Here is a 21318-nt window from a genome sequence, read left to right as displayed (position 1 = left end):
AATTTAAGGGGGGTGGGGTGAAGCAATTGCATGGGACTCCGTGGCTAAAATGATGAACTTGGACATTGCAGGGGCACTGAAACTGCTGAGCGGTTTTAAAGGATAAGCTACAACCTCCTGTTTTAATTACTGTTTTCACTGTTTTGAACATAGCACTGTTTTGGGATGCAGTTGGATGCGGGGAGTGTTGTGTTAGTTTTCCTAGTGCTTATGTTCTGTTTTCTAATGTTCCTTTCATGCTGTAGTACCTGTTGTGTTAAGCAACTGCGGCTTTTTGACCCATATGCTGGTGTGTCACGATAAATTTAATTCCCACCAGTGGGAATGTCATTGGACAGTTTCGCTGCCCCCCATCCTCCCATTCCGCACATACCTGCTTTGGTTCCCCCATGGTTCTTCCATGAAAACAGCAGGAAGGAGCTGTAAGCTTGCATACTACTTCAAGTTTTGTCACTTTACTCCTGCAATTTTCTGGGTTTATGGGGTTGCAAATGGATTATTTTTGGAACCAATTAACATGGAACGAGCACAAAACTTCCACTATATTCTGCTCGCTTTCCAGAAATGGCTTTTATGTTGTGTGAAAGCTCTAATATAATGCAGAAATTTACAGCTGGGAAAATGGAATAAAGTGCTGTGTGAATGCAACCTAGACGAACTTGTTTTATTGAGCATTTTGATTACAGGTGTTTTATTGCTTTATTGTGTATTTTAATTGTGCACATTGTTGTTGGTTTTGTACTTGTAAACCACCAAGAAGCATAAATATTCCTATTCTCCCCCAACAGTTGTGTCCACTACTCCTGCAAAGCCACTGACTGCCAAGAACTGGAGATTGAGAATGCTGTGCTGACCTTCTCCAGTGCGGGGCGTTTTAATGGTGCCCAGTGCAATGTCACCTGCAAGACAGGCTACATCCTTCAAATACAGAGAGATGACGATCTTGCAAAGAATCAGGTTTGTTGCTGCAGTGCACAATCTGCCAGGGTGAGGGAATAGCTGTCTGGGTTGGGTGGGTGGGGGGAATGGTTTCACCATCATTTAAAGAGATACAGGATCTCATAATATAATAGTAGGCAGTGCTATGGGTTATAGCAGGGGCTGGGGACTTCTTTAATCCTGAAGGCCACATTCCCTTCTGGGCCATATGCCAGTGGTAGTTGAAGCCGGGTAGGTGAAGTTGGTGGAACAATGAATCTTGTATCTACACACACTCACACCCAACTACTGAGAGCCAGTATGGTGTAGTGGTTAAGAGCGGTAGTCTCGTAATCTGGGGAACCGGGTTCGCGTCCCTGTTCCTCCACATGCAGCTGCTGGGTGACCTTGGGCCAGTCACACTTCTTTGAAGTCTCTCAGCCCCACTCACCTCACAGAGTGTTTGTTGTGGGGGAGGAAGGGAAAGGAGAATGTTAGCCGCTTTGAGACTTCTTAAAGGGAGTGAAAGGCGGGATATCAAATCCAAACTCCTACTCCTCCTCCTCCTCCTCCTCCTCCTCCTCCTCCTCCTCCTCCTCCTCTTCTTCTTCTTCTTCTTCTTCTAACTAAGGTCAATTCTGTGTTCCGGGCAGCTGTCTACCAGCTCCATCTGGTATGCAGGCTGAGACCCTACCTGCCCGCAGATTGTCTTGCCAGAGTGGTGCATATTCTGGTTATCTGTCACTTGGACTACTGCAATGTGCTCTATGTGGGGCTACCTTTGAAGGTGACCCGGAAACTGCAACTAATTCAGAATGTGGCCGCTAGACTGGTGACTGGGAGTGGCCACCGAGACCATATAACACCAGTCCTGAAAGACCTACACTGGCTCCCAGAACGTTTCCAAGCACAATTCAAAGTGTTGGTGCTGACCTTTAAAGCCCTAAATGACCTCAGCCCAGTATACCTGAAGGAGCCTCTCTACCCCCATCGTTCAGCCCAGACACTGAGGTCCAGCGCCGAGGGCCTTCTGGCGGTTCCCTCACTGCAAGAAGTGAGGTTGCAAGGAATTAGGCAGAGGGCCTCCTTGGTAGTGGCGCCCTCCCTGTGGAACGCCCTCCCATCAGATGTCAAGGAAATAAACAACTATCTGACTTTTAGAAGACATCTGAAGACAACTCTGTTTAGGGAAGTTTTTACTGTTTGATGTTTTATTGTGTTTTTAATATTCTGTTGGGAGCTGCCCAGAGTGGCTGGGGAAACCAAACCAGATGGGTGGGGTATAAATAAAATTATTTATTTATTTATTTATTTATTTATTTATTTTTATTTTTATTTTTATTTTTATTTATTATTATTATTATTATTATTATTATTATTATTATTACAACATTAGGTTAAGGCATGATCACTTTGTTGCATTCTGTTGCCCCTTGTTTGAGTTATATTAATAAGTCTCATGAATTTTTTTTGGACACCTCCCACTTCTCCTTGTGATAGGGATATATATGGGATCAATGAAATATAGAGTTGGAGTACTTTAGTTAAGTGAAATGTGGCTTCCAGTTGAAAATGTCTGCATTGATTTGTTCTTAATATACCACTCTATGAAGCTGTACTATGTTGCCTCAGTTTGATTGGGGGGGGGGGGGCTTTCCTTCCCTGCCTCCTCTCTGGACTTCTGTCCTTCAAAGCCCTGTCTTAATGGCACCACTGAAATAGGTACCATTCCTGATAAATAGGGATCCTTGTGGGTTGGGTCTGGGAGGTGATACACAGGATGGTTGTCTTAGAGTGCCTGCAGGGATTGAACTGCACAACCACTAGACCCATTTCAGACTGTATGGGTTGTATCCAGTGATAGCAGGCTCAGTGAAATTAATGGATCTAAGTAAGGCATGGAAACTGTTTTCAATGGGACTACTGTGAGTAGAACTAGCATGGGATACAACCCTATAGCTATGAAGAGAAAGCCCACCATAGCTCAGTGGCAAAGCATCTGCTTTGCATGCAGAGGGTCCCAGATTTCTGGCATCTCCAGGTAGGGCTTGGAATGTCCCCTGATTGAAATCGTGGAGAGCCTCTGCCAGTCAGTGTAGGCAGTACTCTGCTAGATGGACCAATAGTCTGACTCAGGATAAGCCAGCTTCCTATGTTCCTTTTGCTATCCACCTAGAGTGAGTCCCCTATCTGGGCCTTCATTGTGACAGATCTTACCCTAACATGGCCTCAGCACCAACTGACTTCCTCCTTGTCTCTTCCAGGAGAGAGCTGGCAGCTACTATTCCCCACCCCTCCACACACACACACACACACACACACACACACACTCACTCACTCACTCAGCATCACCCCGCCCCACCAATTGCTTGTTTACTTCTCTTTCCACTGGCTCTATGCGAAGAAGAGAAATCCAAGGTTTAGCACACACAGTTTCACAACTTTCTGCACATTCAAGGGCCGCGCTGTGGAGAGCATTCATTGAGAGTGTTAATTGAGGACAAATTTGCAAGTGGGTGGGCTACGCCTAGAGGTTTATATAGCATCATTTTGTGAAAACACTAAGACCCTTCATAATGCTACCAAGGGGAGATACTTGAGGTGCGTGGGGGGGAAGGGGAGTCCAGGATGAGTCAACCCCTTTTTGATTTAATTGCAGACCCAACAGAGGACACTGCAGACTGGGCCTCATCCCACCCCCACTTCCTTCATGCTAACTGGCACCACCTCCCTAAAGCTGATCACTTCTTGCAGTACGGAAAACAAATTCTCAAATGAGCCTGACTTACTGAACAAGGAAATGCTTGGGAAATGGGCCCTTATCGTCAAGAAGTGCAAGAATCTGCAAACCAAACAAATCACCATCCATATCGTTTTTGTGGCAGGGAGCCCTCTGTGGGGCGGGGAGGGGGGGTTGGCGGCGGCAGGAGATTAGAGCCAGTTAGTGTGCCTGGTTTTGATCAAGGAGCCCTGCTTGCAAGGCAAATGGGTACTTAGTTAATTCACACACACACAGCAGTCTCTCTCCACTGAGATTTTGGGGCTTGGATGCATGTAGGGAATCTGCCTGTTGGCCCATCTAGCTGAGTCCTGTCCCAATGCTGACTGATTGTGGCTTTCCAAGGTTTCACACAGAGGTCTTTCCCATCACTTTTGAGTGGAGATGACAGGGAGATTGAAACTGGGGCCTCCTGCATGCAGATTATGTAATCTACCATTGAGTTGTAGACTCCAGTAAGTCTCTGAATACCAGTTGCTGGGAATCACAGGTGGGCAGAGTGCTGTTATGCTCTGGTCCTCCTTGCTGGCTTCCTGTAGACATCTGGCTAGCCACTGTGAGAAAAAGGATGCTGGACTGACTGGGCTTTTAGCCTGATCTAGGAGGGCTTTGCTTAAGTTCTCCACAATGCAGACATTAACCTAGGCCAGCATCTACAAATCCACTCGCCAGCTCACCAGAGGCGAATGCACCCCAAAACTTTGGTGAACAGGACATTCAGGCCCTAGCCTGAAGGTCTCATATCCAGAAGCAGCAATGTTAGAGAGAAACTCCTGCTGTCTCTTGCCATCTCTATGCCATGCAGAAATGAGAGGTGACCTTGCTTATTTCGCTAGCCCTCATAATGTGCTAGGGCACACGGGAGAGGGCTTTGCTGGTGTCTACAGATAGTGGCCAACTAGTAAGCCAAGGCAGCAGTAATGGACCATTGACTTTTGATTTAAACTAAGGAAATGTTGAGGAAATATTAATTGCACTTGTCCTTTCCACATATGGTACTGCTTCCTTTTCTTTTCATTGAGTAAACGTAGAGAAAGAGCTGATCCCAATAGGTGCAAGCTGCTGATTTCTTTCTTTTTAACACACGTAGAAAAATATCTCCCTGCTCCAGGATCTATGGTGGGGTGTGCAACCTGTGGCCCTTGGCTGAATTTCATGTGTCCCTCAGCCTAATTTCATTCAAATGGCAAGGGAGGAGGGAATAAGGGGAGAGCAGGTGGGGGCAGAAAGAAAGAGATAAGGGAAGAAAGAAAGAATGAGGTTTAGCAATCAGTACCTATTCTCTAGGAACTGTAGCTGTGTGAGGGGAAGGGAGGTCTCCTCGCAACCATCAGAAAGTCACAGTTAAGCCACAGTTAATAAGCCACAGTTTCCAGGATGCTTTGCGGAAAGCCATGACTGTAACAGTTGTACAGTGGTACCTCGGGTTAAGAACTTAATTCATTCCAGAGGTCCAATCTTAAACTGAAGCAGTTCTTAACCTGAGGCATGCTTTCACTAATGGGGCCTCTTGCTACCCCTGCACCACTGGTGTGCAATTTCCATTCTTTTTTATATATATATAAATTTTTATTAGTTTTTTTAACATATCTTTTTCAACAGTAATTAAACATACTTTTACATCTTATTCAAATTTTTGACTTCCATCAATCCTGCAATTTTCATTCTTATCCTGGGGCAAAGTTCTTAACCTGGAGCAACCACTTCCTGGTTAGCAGAGTTTGTAACCCGAAGTGTCTGTAACCAGAGGTACCACTGTATCATAGAGCTTTAACTGCATTGTGTGGATGAGGCCTCTATTGCAGCAGTGATGGATTTAAGTGCAAGGTAAATAAGATATAGTTTATAATCTCAGATTAGGTGAGGCCTCTATATTCTGGAAAAATTTCTTCCACACTCTTGGAGGAGGTTGGTGAAAGGTTCAGTTTGGAACGTAGGGGGCTGCCTTATGCAGAGCCAGATTGTGGGTCCATCTAGCTAAGTATTGTCTACACTGATGGGAAGTGCTTCTGCAGGGTTTTCATACATGGGTCTCTCCCCACTTTATTTGGATATGCTGTGGATTGAACCTGGAACCTTCTGCATGTGATGGTTCTGCATTTTACCACTGAGCAACAGCCCTTCTCCAATATAATGGTTGGGATCCTGAGTTCAGAACACCTAGGAAACTGCCTGAGTCAGAACTTTGGTCCACCTAGCTCAGTAATGTCTACAGTGAGTGCAGACAGGGATTATTTCCAGCCATGCCTGGCAATGCCGGGGATTTGACCTGGGACTCACCTCATGCAAAGCAAACGCTCTACCAGTAAGCTGTGGTTCTTCCATTTGTCTGCCTGCAAATCAGGTGCAGAATTCCGAGAGGGCCTTTGCATGCAGCTCTCCACATCACAAGCGATTTTGCTTGCATACAAATACGCTGCAATTTCACAAGCAAGCACACGCACGCGCACACACGTTGTCTATCAAGGATTTGGAATTCATTTTTGTGTACTGATAAGAGCTTTGCCACTGACTAAAATTCCCCCCTGCAATAATAGCAATCCAGTAGTGCATGTGCTTCTTTGCCTGTGTCATTTGTTTGATGGTTGAACTTCCTCCCTGTTTCCCACCTCTTGCCTCTGCAACCCCCACCCCTGTTTAGTAACAAGCTGCCACTCTCTCAGTTGGTGGCTTGGTGTCATCGCAGCCTCTCCTCCTCTGCTGCCTCTGTGGTCAGGAGGTGCTGCTTAAAACTTGACAGCTCCTTAATGCTCTGTAAAAAATTAATCAATCATGCGGGAGCTGAGAGGGAGAGAGAAAAGGCCAGCCTCATGTGGGTTCAATTTGAGGCTCCTCTTTCAAAATGCAGCAGCCAGTTCTTTGGGGGAAAGGGACTGTATAGGGTCCAGTTGAAAGGGGCAGCGGATGGATTTTGCAAACCAGCAGCACTACAAAGGGTTTGTGTGTGTTCTGTAGGGTATGCATTACTGTTACCATATTATTTGTTAAAGATAACAGAGGATATTCCACTGGATAACAGCCTAGTTATGGGGAGAAATTCAGTTCCATTTCTATATGAAACTCGCTAAACTGCTATTCCCAAAATGCAGCCAGTTTCTGAATTCACTCTTCTCTACATTGTGCAAGGCAGCTCTCAAACCAAATGTTTACCCCAAAAAATTAATAAAGATATGTATGTTAGGGGAAGGTTTGCAAATGCTTTGTGTTTGTGGAAATAGCATGCAGTAATGTATTAGGGGGAAGAACTTGCAAAAATGTGCACATTGGGATAAGTTTGCACTAAAACTTTGACAAATTTTTGTGAGGACTTTTAAAAAATGCATGAAGAATTCACAAACTATAGCACTGCAGAAGGTATGTCTGGAAGGGTGTATAACTCGGAAAGCTCATCAATAACACCTGCACTTTTAAACTCCCTGTCTATTGAGATCAAGCAGTGCTCTCACTGTACTCTATTCAATGCTTGCTAAAAACAGTCTTGTTTAGGCAAGCCTATCCAGATGCTTACAGAACAGAGGTAATTTTAATCAATTTTAGGATTTTAACTTTTGTATGTTTTAAAGTAGTCTTGTGATTTTTTTCTTGATGTTCTTCTTTTATCTTTTTGAAAATCGTTTGTGCTTTTACATTTATTTATTTTTACAAATATTTCGAAATAAATACAGTGGTACCTCGGGTTATATGCTTCAGGTTACAGACGCTTCAGGTTATAGATTCCGCTAACCCAGAAATAGTATCTCGAGTTAAGAACTTTGCTTCAGGATGAGAACAGAAATCGCACGGGGGCGCGTAGAGGCCCCACTAACTAAAGTGGTACCTCAGGTTAAGAACAGTTTCAGGTTAAGAACAGACCTCCAGAACGAATTAAGTTCTTAACCCGAGGTACCACTGTAAATAAATTCAGCTCCACTGAATTCAATGGGGCTTACTCCAAGTAAGTCGGCATAGGATTGCAGCCTTTGTCTCTTTTATTATTAAGTTAGCATTTCCTTTTAAAAAATAAAATAAATGCTGTCACAAGATCCGGTAACATAGCCACTGGCTGAGAGGGCTTTAGAAGAAAATTAGACAACTTTGAAAGAGGCGCATAGATTTATGGATTGTTGTCCTTTCACTCCTGATCCTATACTGTATATGACATTTATGGTCTGTAGACCAAATAAACTAAACTTGAGGTCTTGAAAGATTCCAAACTGCACCGATTCCTTAGTCCAGTTTATAGGAGGCATTCCTTGTTTTGCATCAGTTTACTGGCTTGGAAAACTCTGCAGGGGGAAGTGTCCATTTGGGGAACTGCCTGTCTTCCTTAGACAGGAGGTGTGCTGTAAGGCTGCTTTTCCCATCCAAAAGCAGCCATATATCAAAAGCAGATAGGTCCCAAGCTGCTGAAACTATTAGGGTGCCTTGGCAAATGGGGACTCAGCTTCCCTTTGATGTATGCTGGAAAAATTCCCCATGCTTTCATAAGCACACATCAATGCTTGGCAGAACCAGACTCCCGACATTGCCAGACCTGAATCAGATCTCTCTTCTCTCCCCCCCCTTTCTGGGGGGGGGGGCACACATAGTTTCACAGTGTCCCAGTCAACTGTGTGGTAGGTGTTGCCATTTAACCATTCCACGTATGTTCTGTTTGGCTCAGATTGTTCATATAGGACATGGAGAGGCAAACTAAGGCCCAGAGGCCGAATCTGGCCCAATCGCCTTCTCAGTCCGGCCCACAGACAGTCCAGGAATCAGTGTGTTTTTACATGCGTAGAATGTGTCCTTTTACTTAAAATGCATCTCTGGGTTATTTGTGGGGCATAAGAATTCATTCTTTTTTTTCTTTTTCAAAATCTATTCTGGCCCCCCACAAGGTCTGAGGGACACTGGACTGGCCCCCTGCTGAAAAAGGTTTCTGACCCGTGATATAGGAATTAGTAAGCGGCCTTATACAGAGTCAGACCATTTGTCCATCTATTTGAGTATTGTCTTTGTTGACTTGCAATCAGTCCCTGGGATTTCGGGCGGGGATCTCTCCCTGCCCTACCTGAGGCAGGTAGCGGTGACAAGAGATGAATATTGAAGCCTAATAGAAAAAATTAAAACTGAGAAATTGCTGGATCTGGATGACATCCAGCTGGGAGTTCTCAAAGAACACAAATGTGAAATCACTGATCGTCTAACAAAAAGATATGTAGCTTGTCTCTCAGATCAGCCTCCATATCTAAGGACTGGGAAGTAGCCAATGTGGCACCATTTTAAAAAGAGAGAGAGATCCAGGGGGAATCCTGGAAATTACAGGCCAGTTAACATAATGTCTGTCCCAGGAAAAATGGTGGAAAGTATTGTTAAAAATAAAATAACCAAGCATATAGAAGAACAAGCCCGACTGAAGCAGAGGCGGCATGGCTTCTGCAAGGGAAAGTTCTGTCTCACAAACCTATTAAAACTCTTTGAGAGTGTCAATAAGCATATAGATAGAGGCGATCCAGATGACAAAGTAACCTGGACTTTCAAAATGCTTGGAGAAAAAAATGGTTTGACCAGGAATTTGTTAAGTTGCATGAAGTAAAGAGCAGGGCTTAACAGATAGTTATATGAATGGGAAGATATAGAAAGCAGAGTCCCCAAGGGATCTGTGTGTTTAAACTTGTTCATAAATGAGCTAGAGTTAGGAGTGAGCAATGATATGGCCAAGTTCGCTGACGATACAAGATTTTTAGGGTCGCTATAACAAAAAGATTGTGAAAAGCTCCAAAAGGATTTCTCCAAACTGAGTGAATGGCCAATAAAATGACAATTGCAATTCAGTGTAAACAAGTGTAAAGTGATGCATGTCAGGGCAATTTTTAAAAGTTAATTTCACATACACACTCATGGGGTCTGAATTGGCAGTGTCTGATCAGGAATGAGACCTTGGGGTCATAGTAGTTAGCTAAATGAATATTCTAACTCAGGGTGTGGCAGCTGTGAAGAAGGCAAGCTCCATGATAGGGATCATTAGGGAAGGAATTGAAAATAAACCTGTTGATGTATTGCCGTTGTAAAAATGTATGGCACAACCGCATTTACTGTGTACAGTTTTGGTCACCTAATCTCAGAAAGAATATTGTAAAGTTGGAGAAGGTTTGGAAAAGGGCATCCAAAATGATCAAGGGGATGGAGTGACTCTCCTATGAATAAAGGTTGCAGCATTTGGGACTTTTTAGTTTAGAGAAAAGGTGAACAAGAGGTGACAAGTTATAGGTTTATAAGATTACGCAAAACATGGAGAAAGTGGATAGAGAAAAGTTCGTCTACCTCTCTCATAACACTAGAACTCATAGGCATCCAATGAAGCTAAATATTGGAAGATTCAGGGCAGAGAACAGAAAGTACCGTATTTTTCGCCCTATAGGACGCACTTTTTCCCCTCCAAAAATGAAGGGGAAATGTGTGTGCGTCCTATGGGGCGAATGCAGGCTTTTGCTGAAGCCTGGAGAGCCCCAGCACCAGCCCCACAAGGTCCCGCTGTCTCCTGATGTGGTTTGGAGGCTGACAGTGGGGAGACGCGTGCTTCTCCCCGCCACCAGCCCCACAAGCTCTGGGGACAGTGGGGAGGCGCAGCGCGTCTTCCTGCTGTCCCCGGACCTGGTCTGAAGGCTGGCGGCGGGGAGAAGAGCGCTTCTCCCCAGTGCTGGCCCCGCAAGTTCCGGGGACAGCGGGGAGGCGCAGCGCGTCTTCCCGCTGTCCCCGGACCTGGTCTGAAGGCTGGCGGTGGGGAGAAGAGCGCTTCTCCCCGCTGCTGGCCCCACAAGCACCTGGGCGGGAAATAATTTTTTTTCTTTATTTCCCCCCAAAAAACCCTGGTGCGTCCTATGGGCCAGTGTGTCCTATGGGGCGAAAAATACGGTACTTCTTCACACAGCTCGTTTAAACTCTGGAATTTACTACTGCATTAGACAGTGATGGCCACCAACCTAGATGGCAGTAGAAGAGGATAAGACAAATTCATGGAGAAGAAGATCTATTGGAAGCTTGAGTTGAGTTGAGTTGAGGTTTGGCAGTTGAGAGTTAAGGTTTGGGAGTTGAAGAAGGAAGAGGGAGGATTAGGTGTGGGTTGGTAGAGTTGTATTGTGAGAGAGTGAGAGGAATTGTTAGGTGGAGTCAGATAGATAGTTGGGAGTAATCAGTTTGAAGTTGTTAGGAACTAAGAATAAGAAACTGACAAGAGAAAAATTAACTGAAACCATAAGCTTGTTCCCGCATTTAGAAATAAACTTGATTATTTGTTTATGTTAACAACTGACTAATAATAAATAATAAAATAACGGTATCTCTGCCGTACCTCCACAGCTGGAGACAGCAGTACATCTGAATACCTGTTGCTGTCAAACCACAGGAGGGGAAAGTGCTCTTATGCTCAGATTCTGCATGCAAGTTTCCCATTGAGGCATCTGGTTGGCCACTGTGAGAATAGGATGCTGGGTTAGATGGGGAATTGGTGTCTCAGGTCCTAGTTCAACACTTTAACCACCAGACTCTTGCCTATCATGTAGCATCTGTTTCCATCCTGCAGCCTGATGGTGGGAAGCTTGCAGTGTGTGTTCCAATAGTACTGCTCTTCCACTCCATGACATAATAATCATCATCATCATCATCATCATCATCATCACCTATAGGAAAGGGAACTTGGAGATGGTGAAGGTTGCCCACTGACCTGTTATAACAATGTATAAAAGTCAAAGCAGAAACTGGTACTTGTTCAGGTGATGTGCAGGGAGAAGGGATGAATGAATTTTGACATACAGTTGGAAAAGTTGTTGTACTAGGAGCAGCAATGCATGGAGAAAAAGAGAGAGTAAACATCTGGGGAGATGGGAAGTCAGCTTTTAAATTTGTATTAAATTTGTACTATTTTGTACCAATATGGTGATAATTTGTTATAAATTATGGAAAATCAATAAAAATAATTGCCCCCCCAAAAAAGGCAAGTGGCCATGGGCTCAAACTCAATTTACAAGCAATTGGGGCAAAGCCAATAAATGGTTTTGGGGGCTCCCACCATGTCTCATTCAGCTCTTAATGAGTCCATGCTTCCTTTTTCAGGTGGAGCCCAGTGTCACCATGACCTGTGTGGATGGGAAGTGGAGCAAGCAGGTAGCCTGCGAACCTGTGGACTGTGGGTTCCCTGACCAGTATCATGTCTACCCAGCCACCTTCAACTGCAGTGAGGGCACCACCTTTGGCAAGAGATGTTCTTTCACTTGTAAGCCTCCTGCCCAGCTGAAGGGTAAGCAGGAAGGACACAAGCGTAAAATGGATCCTTATGCTTCAGTGTTACATGCAAGTGTGGGTAGGCTGCCATGTTGTGTGTGTCGTCTCCTAGCACTGCTCCCAGGCTCCAGTGCCTTGTGCCTCAGCAATACCTGATCTCTGCCTACCTTTCCTTTTTTCTTTCTTTCACAAAATTTATATATTGCTTGGTTGCAAAGCACACGCGTGCGCACCCTTAAACCTTGTATACTGAGCTCTGCTCCACAAGGGCACCACATAGGCTTCAGTACTATCTCTGCCACCTGACTAAGCACTCAGTCTGCTGAGCCCTTATCAAGAGCCAGTTCATATCAGCCAATGCATACAAATGTAATGGAGGTAGGTCTGTTTTATTTCCAGCCCACTATAATTTTGTGTATGTTCTTTCATAAACCTATTCCCAATTCTACTCTAAAATGTGTAAGTAAATGAATGTTTGTTTATTTTTATTTAAAAGCATTTCTAAACCACTTAACATTTTTTAAAAAATAATATCTCAGCATTATATGAAACTGCAATATAGATACATAGGAACACAGGAAGTTGCCATATACAGACAATTGGGTCATCTAGCACAGTATTGGATACAGTGACTGACAGTGGCTCTCCAGGAACTTCAAGCAGGAGATGCTCCCAGCTCTACCTACAGTTTCCTTCTGCATGCAAAGCAGATGCTCTACCACTGAGCTGCGGCCCCTTCCCGTTTCACCACGCGAGGAACCATCCAACAGCTCAGCTCCATAGAATGTGAGAAAGCATTGTCCACAAGCAAAGCCTGGAAAGAGCAACATTGGTCTAGCCTGCATATTCATGGAATAAATTTGAACTCAGATGTTTGAGGTGCAAGTTTTCTGGACTGTGGCTGGAAAGCTGAGAAATGTCTGTTGGCTTCTGAGAAAAGATCCTGGTCTAAGCACAGGCTCTTGGCCTGACCAAGAAGAGGCTGCTTTCAGCATTCTGAAGTAGCCTGAAACCCACCCTGCTTGCAACTTGAGCATTACGGCAACACTTGGACCAGTAGCTGTCAAAAGTGAAATGGGGGGTGGGGAGGAGAAAAAGAAGTTCTGGGCGCCAAATCACAAAACGATGACTAATAGGGCTCAGCCAGCAAGCTCCTTGAGTCGGGAAGCTGGGATGACTCACTCCTTAATTTGACCACTGATGTCACACAAACCACTGTTTTTTAATGTCACAGTTCATCACCCTGCCGTAGCAAGTATGAGATCATCTGCACTGGACTGCGGACATGCTGTGTGAGTCAGACAGGAGAAAAACAGAGCCGCTGGACCAGGAAGGGAGCTTTTCAGAACTGTACAAAAATACCTCAACGGCTCATGGCTGTTGGGAGGGGAAAAGATACAGAAGCCCTCTTGCTCCCCCCTCCTTTTCCAGGCGAACATCTGAGCATCACTGCTTCTTTCTTTTCCTTCATTCTTGTCTTTCTCTTCATTGACTCCTGCCACTAGATTAAGACATGTGGAACCCCTAAACTGAGTCAGGTTTAAGAGGCAACATAGCATTAACCTTCCCACCTATTTGCAATAAGCCCATATGTAGTGTCTGGTTGAAAATCGCTGAAATGTCTGAAAAACCGTTCTCTATTTTGAGATTTTTTGGGGGGGGAAAGGTTTGCGTCTGAAGCCCTTGAAGTTGACCATTCAGTCTCTGTTTAAGAAGCTCAAATGAAGGAGTTTACCACCTTCCAAGGTGGACTCTGCGTCTCTGGAGGTTTTTAAAGTAGTTCCTTTAAATGAAAATACCTCATGATTTCTTACTTAGCTTATATGTAAACTATATTATAGTTATTTCTACACAGATTAACAAATAATTGTTTAGCCATTAAGTTTATTTTTTCATATCAGAACAATATTGTCTTTCTTAGAGTTTCCCTGTTTCTTTTACTTATTCGTTTATTTTAACAGATTATGTAAAACGTCAGATTTGTTAAAAGAAACAAAAAGTATTCAGGGACCCCACAAAGTCCAAGATTCTAAACTGTGGTTTACTTACCTTGTTCGCAAATCCAGCACAACAGACTCCCATGCAACAGGCTCCCATCTGCACTATGCATTTAAAGCAGTATCATGCCACTTTAAACAGCCACGGTACCCACAAAGAATCATAGGAATTACTTTGTCAGGGATGCTGAGGGTTTTTCGGAGATCCAGTGTCTCTTCAAAGAACTATAATTCTCAGAGTCCTCTGGAAAGAAGGATTGACAGTTAAACCACACTTAGAATTACAGCTCTGTGAGGGGGTCCCAGGTTCAATCCCCAACATCTCAAGGCATGACTAAAGACCTCCCTACCTGAACATCTGGAGAGCTGCTACCAGTCAGTATAGACAATAGGTAGACCTGTGACCTGATTTGTATATGTCAACTTTCTATAGGCTTGTGCAGTCATTTCTCCTTCCATGCTGTGTGCTCCTGCTGTGCCCCACCATGCCTGCAGCTGCCTGCTCCCATATTGGGGCCTGAGTTGGGAGTTCTGTAGTGCCGTGAGGCCTCCAGCAACCTCTGCCCCAAAGCAGGGACAGGAGGGAGCCAAGGGGGGCACCAGGCACAGCAGCAACCCAGGGCACATGGGAATGGCACCAATCATGGCATGAGAAGCATGTGGCGTGCCGTGCCTACAAGCAAAGGACTTGAGGGGCCAAAGAAGGAAGGCAGTGACAGGGGGCTCCACCACAGCGTGGGAGGGCCTGGCCTTGGCCAACTGCCAGACTCCCTTCTCACAACCCACCCAGCCTCATGGGAGACGCGTGCTCCGCGCACTCCATGCATTTCCGGGCCAGAAAAGGGAGCCCCCTCCCAGTCTCACGGCAACTTGAGGACTGCTGCAGCTCAGTGGCATAGTGTGATTTGTGCCCTCTAAGAATTTTGTGCCCAGAGGAATCGCCGCAGTAATCACCCCTCCCATGCTACACCACTGATTAGCTCCCAATATGAAGGACATTATGGCCTGAATTACTGTGGACATGAATAAAGTAAGGACTATGAAATGAATCCCTTGGCTCACAGAAGGCACAATATGTGATAATGCCATCATCCTTTGCAATCTTGCCACTTTTCCAAAGGCTACACTGGGCAATCACATATTGTTGTTATTTTATTTAAACTTGATAATTGGTTGTTTCACATAAAGGTCTCCAAACAATTTACAAAACTACTTTGAAGTGGCATTTCGTTGCCTGGTAAGTACCTGGCCTGTAATACTGACAAGGTGGCTTCTAAAAGTTTCTGTTTCAGAACACACAATGTGAATAACTTTCTTCTGAGTTGTATCACTGTAGCCTGAGCTGTATCACTGTAGATTGTATGCAAGGGGGGGAGGGTCACATGATGAAATGCTCACCATCATCCCTGCACATAGAAAGCTAATAAATTGGGGGACATGCTTTGGCTTAGCTCGACATGCACATTGTTTCCCCCCATTTCTGAATTTTATTGGATTGCAGCCAACTAAGTTTTACTCAGGGTGGTCTCACCATAGTTTATGAACCTAAGTTAGTCATGTCTAATCACTTCAGTAGTACACTCCAAAATACAGAACTCATTTTCTTTTTTATATAAGTTTGGGGACCCTGTGGCCCTCCAGATATTATTGGACTACTACTCTCAGCATCTCTGACCATAAGCCATGCTTAACATTGGGAAGACACCCAGCTCCCTTCCCCTGTTTTATGTGATGCTTGGTGATGTTTTGAAGATGTATGTTGCTTTAATTATACACTCTTAAAAAATAAGAAGCTGCTTTATTCTGAGCCAAAACATTAGTCCATCTAGCTTAATATCGTCTCCACTGACTAGCAATGGCTCTCCAGGGTTTCATATAGGGAGTCTCTCGCAGTCTTACCTGGAGTTGTCGGAGACTGAAGCTGGGATCAAATGCTCTGCCACTGAGCTATGGTCCTTTATCTAAAGAGCATAGGGACACAGGAGTCTGCCTTATACTGGGTCAGACCATCCCTAGTTAACACAGCCTTCGGCTCACCAAATTCTTTGGCATGCATTACTCTTCACATCACAACTCACTCTCACTTCTGTCTCTGTCCAGGGAACAACAGCAACTTGACATGCTTGGAAGATGGGCTCTGGTCCTTTCCTGAGGCGCTCTGTGAACTGATGTGCCCAGCTCCTCCTTTAGTCCCCAGTGCCGACCTCCAAACTGCTCGCTGTCGTGAAGAGAAACACAAAGTTGGTTCCTTTTGCAAGTATAAATGCAAGCCAGGTTACCATGTCCCAGGATCCTCTCGGAAGGCAAGGAAGTAAGTGGGTACTGCAAAAGGTTGCTGTGCCTCTTTTCATTACTGATAATTTACAATCAGTCTGGTGTACTGGTTAGAGTGCTGGACTAGGACTTGGGAGTCCCGGGTTCAAATCCCTACTCGGCCATGAAGTTTCTTCGATGACCTTTGGCCATTCATGACCAGGAATGGGGAAGAAATTTAATTCTGCTTGTATGTAAAGGCAAACCTAATTTGCACTTCTAGGGGGAATACAAGAACAGCCATCCTTCAAACTCTGCAGTTCTCTTAATTTTGTGATGTAGTTCTCCAGTCAAACAGTATTTACAAAAATGCATATTTTAGGGGATAAGTGTGCATAAACAGGAGTGTACTAGTGAAAATAACATATCAACTGGATTGCAGGGGAGAATTCCTTGCAAAAATCTGTACAGTAGTAAAAAAAAATTACAAAAAAGTGTGTATGAGAAGAAATTTGCATTGTGCTTACAGATTTTCCATGAAGGTTTTATATATATATATATATAATGCAAATAGTTGTAGAAATGTGGCAAACTGAATTTAGAATTGGAAAAATGAGACAAAGGGTTCCATATATCCCTAGCCACTACCTCTCAGCTGAGTCTTATCTCACATGGTAAAATGTTTGTTAATGGTGCTGGGAATTGTAGCTCTCTAAGTGGTTTCCTAATAAGTCTCAGTACCCTTAGCAGACTATAGTTCCCATGATTATTTGGGAAGGGGGCAGGGAGCCATAACTGTTCAAAGTGGCAGAAGCTTTAAATGTATAGTGCGGAAGTGACCTGACTTTTTCTGCATGAAGCAGAGGGTTTTACAAAATGGGCTCCATGGCAATGGAGGACATTCCATGTATGCTCTCCACTAAAGTCTGAAGTGGGAGATCTGGGAAAGAAGGAAGGAAGGAAGGAAGGAAGGAAGGAAGGAAGGAAGGAAGGAAGGACTTCACATAGCACAACTGAATTATGGAAATTCACTACATGATATATAGAGAAGGCTACCAACTTGGACTGCTTTAATAGAAGAATGTGTTAACAGTAAGTCTAGTGGTCATTGTGGTTCAGTTGCCTCCTGTAATAACTCTTAATCTCAGAGTTGTGGGTTTGAGTCCCATATTGGGGGTTGGACTAGATGACCCTCATTGTGTCTTCCAGCTCTATGATTCTATGAAATCATTACTGGCACAAAATCACCTCTGAATACCAATGCCTGGGGCACATGATTCTGGAGAATGCTATTGCATTCATGTCCTGTTTGTGAGCTTCCTATAGGTATATGGTTGACCACTTGTGAGAACAGGATGCTGGACTAGATAGACCACACAGGGCTCTTCAGATGTCTTGAACAGGCCAGAAACAAATTGGCCTCCTCTATTAGTTGCTTATGAGAATGAGGCCTTTGAAGGAATGGAGAAAGGGAGTGCCACATAGCTGTTCTGGGACGGAGTTCTAGGCATAAGCTGTTGCAAGAGAGCGCAACAGGAGTGGATCAAGGGAGCAAAAAGTTTCCTCTAATTCCATAGCGCTTAAATGCAACAACCACAGTCCTGGCCGCCACCACCCTCCCCTGCGCACACATAAAAGGGCAAAGCATCAAGGATGACTTCCATGGAATTTTGCATGAGAATGCAATTTAATGGTTTATCTCAGGAGCCTCTTGTTACCTGCTCCTTTATTGAAGATGCGAGCCATTAAAGCTCACCCCTCTCATTCTGTCTCTATAAGCCATTGCATTCACAAACCAGCTCTGTGCTAGGAACCTCCTTTTGGAAATACCCTCTTTGATATGCAACCTGGGGAGTCCCCTTTGAACCTTGGTGGGAAAAAGAAGTTTACTGGTATTCTACGTTTTATGACTCAGTAGGGATGGTGAGTGGAGAAAAAGAAACCCACATCAAAAATAGCCACTGACCTTAAGGTCTGGGTGAAGATTTTCAGTGGGGGGTTGGGGGGGCAACTTCAGCAGCTGGACCTTTGGAAATAGTCATTGTTTTCATTAGGAGACCACACAGCATAAATCCACCACCATGGTCCTGAAGTGTCAGGGACACAAATGTCTGTCGTGGTGGCAGCTTGGGAAAATGTTACAGAACTCAGGCTGCGTGTTAAATAAATCAACCGTTTCTCCTGTTTACCTTCTCTCCACCCCCCCTCCAATGTACTGTAGGAGGGCCTTTAAGATCCAGTGTGGCCAAGATGGAACTTGGCTAGAAGGAGCTTGTACACCTGTCACCTGCGAACCTCCACCCTCCAAGTTCTACGGGCTCTACCACTGCACCAACGGCTTCCAGTTCAACAGCGAGTGCAGGATCAAGTGTGAAGAGGGTGGCACCCAAGCTGTGAGTCCCTTCCAACCTCATCTAAGCTGTTGCAGGTTTCTTAAAAGCCTTCCCCTGTAGCGATACCCAAAGAAGTCTCACCAGGACGTGTTACATTGCCACATTCTATTCATCCATCCATCCATTCCTTTTATTTCATAAAATGTATACACCGCTTGATTGTTTTTTAAAAAGAAAACCCTCAAAGCAGTTTAGAGAAAAAGATAAAACAGTAAAATCAAGAAATACCCACAACTGTACTTTAAAACATACAGAAGTTAAAATACTGAAAAATTGCAACTCACCTCAGCTTTCTAAGCATCTTGGTGGGCTTGTCTAAACAGGATGTTTTTAGCAGGTGCCAGAAAGTGTACAGTGAATGTGCCTGCTTGACCTCAATAGGCAGGGAGTTCCAAAGTTCAGGTGCTGCCACACTCAATGTCTGAGTTCTTACAAATGCAGAACGGGTATTATGTGACACTTGTAGTGGCGCCAGTTCTGCTGATAGAAGTAGTCAAGTGGGCACATGTGGGGTGAGACAATCTCATAGGCGAACTGGTCCCAAGGGCTTTATATGCTAATAGTAACATATTGAACTTGGCCCAATAGCAAATCAGCAACCAGTTCAGATCTGTGCACAGAGGTCATATGTGCTGACAAAGCCTCACGTCTATCAGCAATCATGCTGCAGCATTCTGCAGTGACCACAGCTTCGAGATCAAGCACGAGGAAAGCCCCACCTAGACTGCTTTGCAGTAATCCAGTCTTGAAGTAACCAACACATGAACCGCTGAGACCAGGTTTTCCTGGTCCAAGAATGGTCATAGTTGCAGTTGGTAAAACCATTTCTAGTCATGGAGGCAGGGCCATCTTACCCATAGGCACAAGGGATGCGGGGCACCCGGGCGCCGGGCTCTCAGGGGTGCAAGGCCAAGAGTCCGGGGCCCAAGAGTTGGGTCCGGGGAAGAGCCCACCTGTTGGAGCGCCGCGACGGGCTCCTCTGCTGTGGCCGGCTCTGCGCCGCAAGTTTGGGGGCGACCGAGCCAGTGAGACGCTGAGGTAGCCAGCCGGCTCCGCCCTCCTGTGCACCTGGGACTTGGCAACCTGGGGGAGGCAGGCGGATCTTTGCACCCCAGCACCACATAAGCTTAAGGCAGTCCTGCATGGAAGCTACCTAAACCTCCATAGACAGAGCTGCCCATATGATCACTACCCATGGCTACTAGTCACCTATGAGTATGTTCTACCTTACCTGGTACTGTTTGTACAGATTTTTATTTGATTTTACAAAAGTTACATCAGATAATATAGCTGAATAGACCATAACAGTCTTATATCATTCATGCATGGCAAAAGCTACATATTGGGTTTGCCACATTACAGTGCTGTATCAGACTTATGATTCATTCTCATTAGTCAGCATATATACTCTTAGTTCATAAAGAAGATCAAACAAAGGAAAGAAAGATGAAATTAGCTGTTAATAAGCAATATCATACAGCCAAATACTCTCAATATTTTGGTTTAGTTCTCAATTATTGTAGGTAAGTGTCAGAGGCTCTTAACAGTTGTGAAAAAGCTGGTTTAAATAATATTCACTTTTCTTTCATGCTGCAGGTGAGATAAAATAGAATGCTAATACATGTGAAAGTGGGGGTAGAGGTTGAAACATTGATTCAGATCAACCAAATCGAGCTAAGAGCTGGTGGGGGATATTGTTCATTTTTCAGAAACTAGTGTATGTAATGAAGTCAAACCACACTGCCTAGGTGATCTGCCCATGAGATAACTAACATATTTGTTTGTGACTCAAGAAGGGCTGTTTTCTAGTCTTCTACCAATCATCTAGTGTTGCACCAGAAAGATATTTCCAGTGTCTGATTATGTTTCATCTTGCAACCTGTAATAGGTGGCCTATTAGTATCTCACCTGGTACTGAAAAGACCATAATGAAGGTTTCAAGTGAACCTCTATGGAGAGAGTTTCCCATAAGTGCTGTGTCAGCACTGAAAAGGCCTTCTACAAGTTGCCAGCCAGCAGCGCCCTGCTCTTTTTCAGAATGCTCCATTGCACACCTACCCCTTCATTTTCCAGGATCCCCTCCCCCCCCATGCCCACTGAGCATACCTAATCCTTGTTCTACTTTTTCTGGTATTACGCACAAACACACACATGACACCTCTTAGGGTTTTTTCCATAAAGCCTTTTTCTGCAATTTCATATCTTTGGGTTCCCCCACCCAAAGACTCCTTTTGTTGCATGAAAGGTGCCATTTCAGATACAAAAGCACAAGTACCTGAAGAATGAGTTTGCTATGATTAAACTTATCTCCCAACCTAGGAGCCAACTCTTAGGGGCCATGGGGGCTCTGGCCCCCTGCAATAAAATATTTGAGGGGGCTGGCCCCCCAAAGTTGATGTGCATTGCGTGTTCAATTATGTGGGGCAGGGCATAGCTGCTTCCCCAATATTTTATTCAAGTTGGCACCCTTGTCTCCTGATCTTATGAGGACAGCCCTGTTTGATTCAACCAAAGATCTAAGTAGTCCAGGTGTGTAGAACTGTTTCCACGCCAAGGGCTGCGATTTGCTATTCTACAACTTTGGGCAAAAAGAAAGTTGGATTTCCACTGTTTGAAATATGGCAACCTGATACAGTACACCAGTTTCCAGGTACATCTCTCCCTGCCCTTCAATGTGAACAAGTGAATAGCATTATCCCAAATCAGGGATATATTCCAGCCAGGCGAAAACACTCAA

The 21318-nt window shown here is 44.6% G+C and overlaps 1 protein-coding gene across 1 annotated transcript in view; it reads left to right on the top strand.

The window, feature by feature from the left end:
• The window catches only part of PAPPA (pappalysin 1), a 243424-nt gene that overhangs the window by 179899 nt on the left and 42207 nt on the right, over positions 1-21318 (top strand). Inside the window, exons 14-17 of the mRNA XM_053373806.1 lie at positions 789-957; positions 11771-11954; positions 16036-16246; positions 18410-18581. Coding sequence (XP_053229781.1) covers positions 789-957; positions 11771-11954; positions 16036-16246; positions 18410-18581 — 736 coding nt within the window. The remainder of the gene's footprint in view (positions 1-788; positions 958-11770; positions 11955-16035; positions 16247-18409; positions 18582-21318) is intronic.

The sequence above is a fragment of the Podarcis raffonei genome, chromosome Z, assembly GCF_027172205.1.
Source record: "Podarcis raffonei isolate rPodRaf1 chromosome Z, rPodRaf1.pri, whole genome shotgun sequence".
In the NCBI taxonomy this organism is placed as follows: Eukaryota; Metazoa; Chordata; class Lepidosauria; order Squamata; family Lacertidae; genus Podarcis; species Podarcis raffonei.
This window is presented reverse-complemented; position numbering and strand designations above follow the sequence as displayed.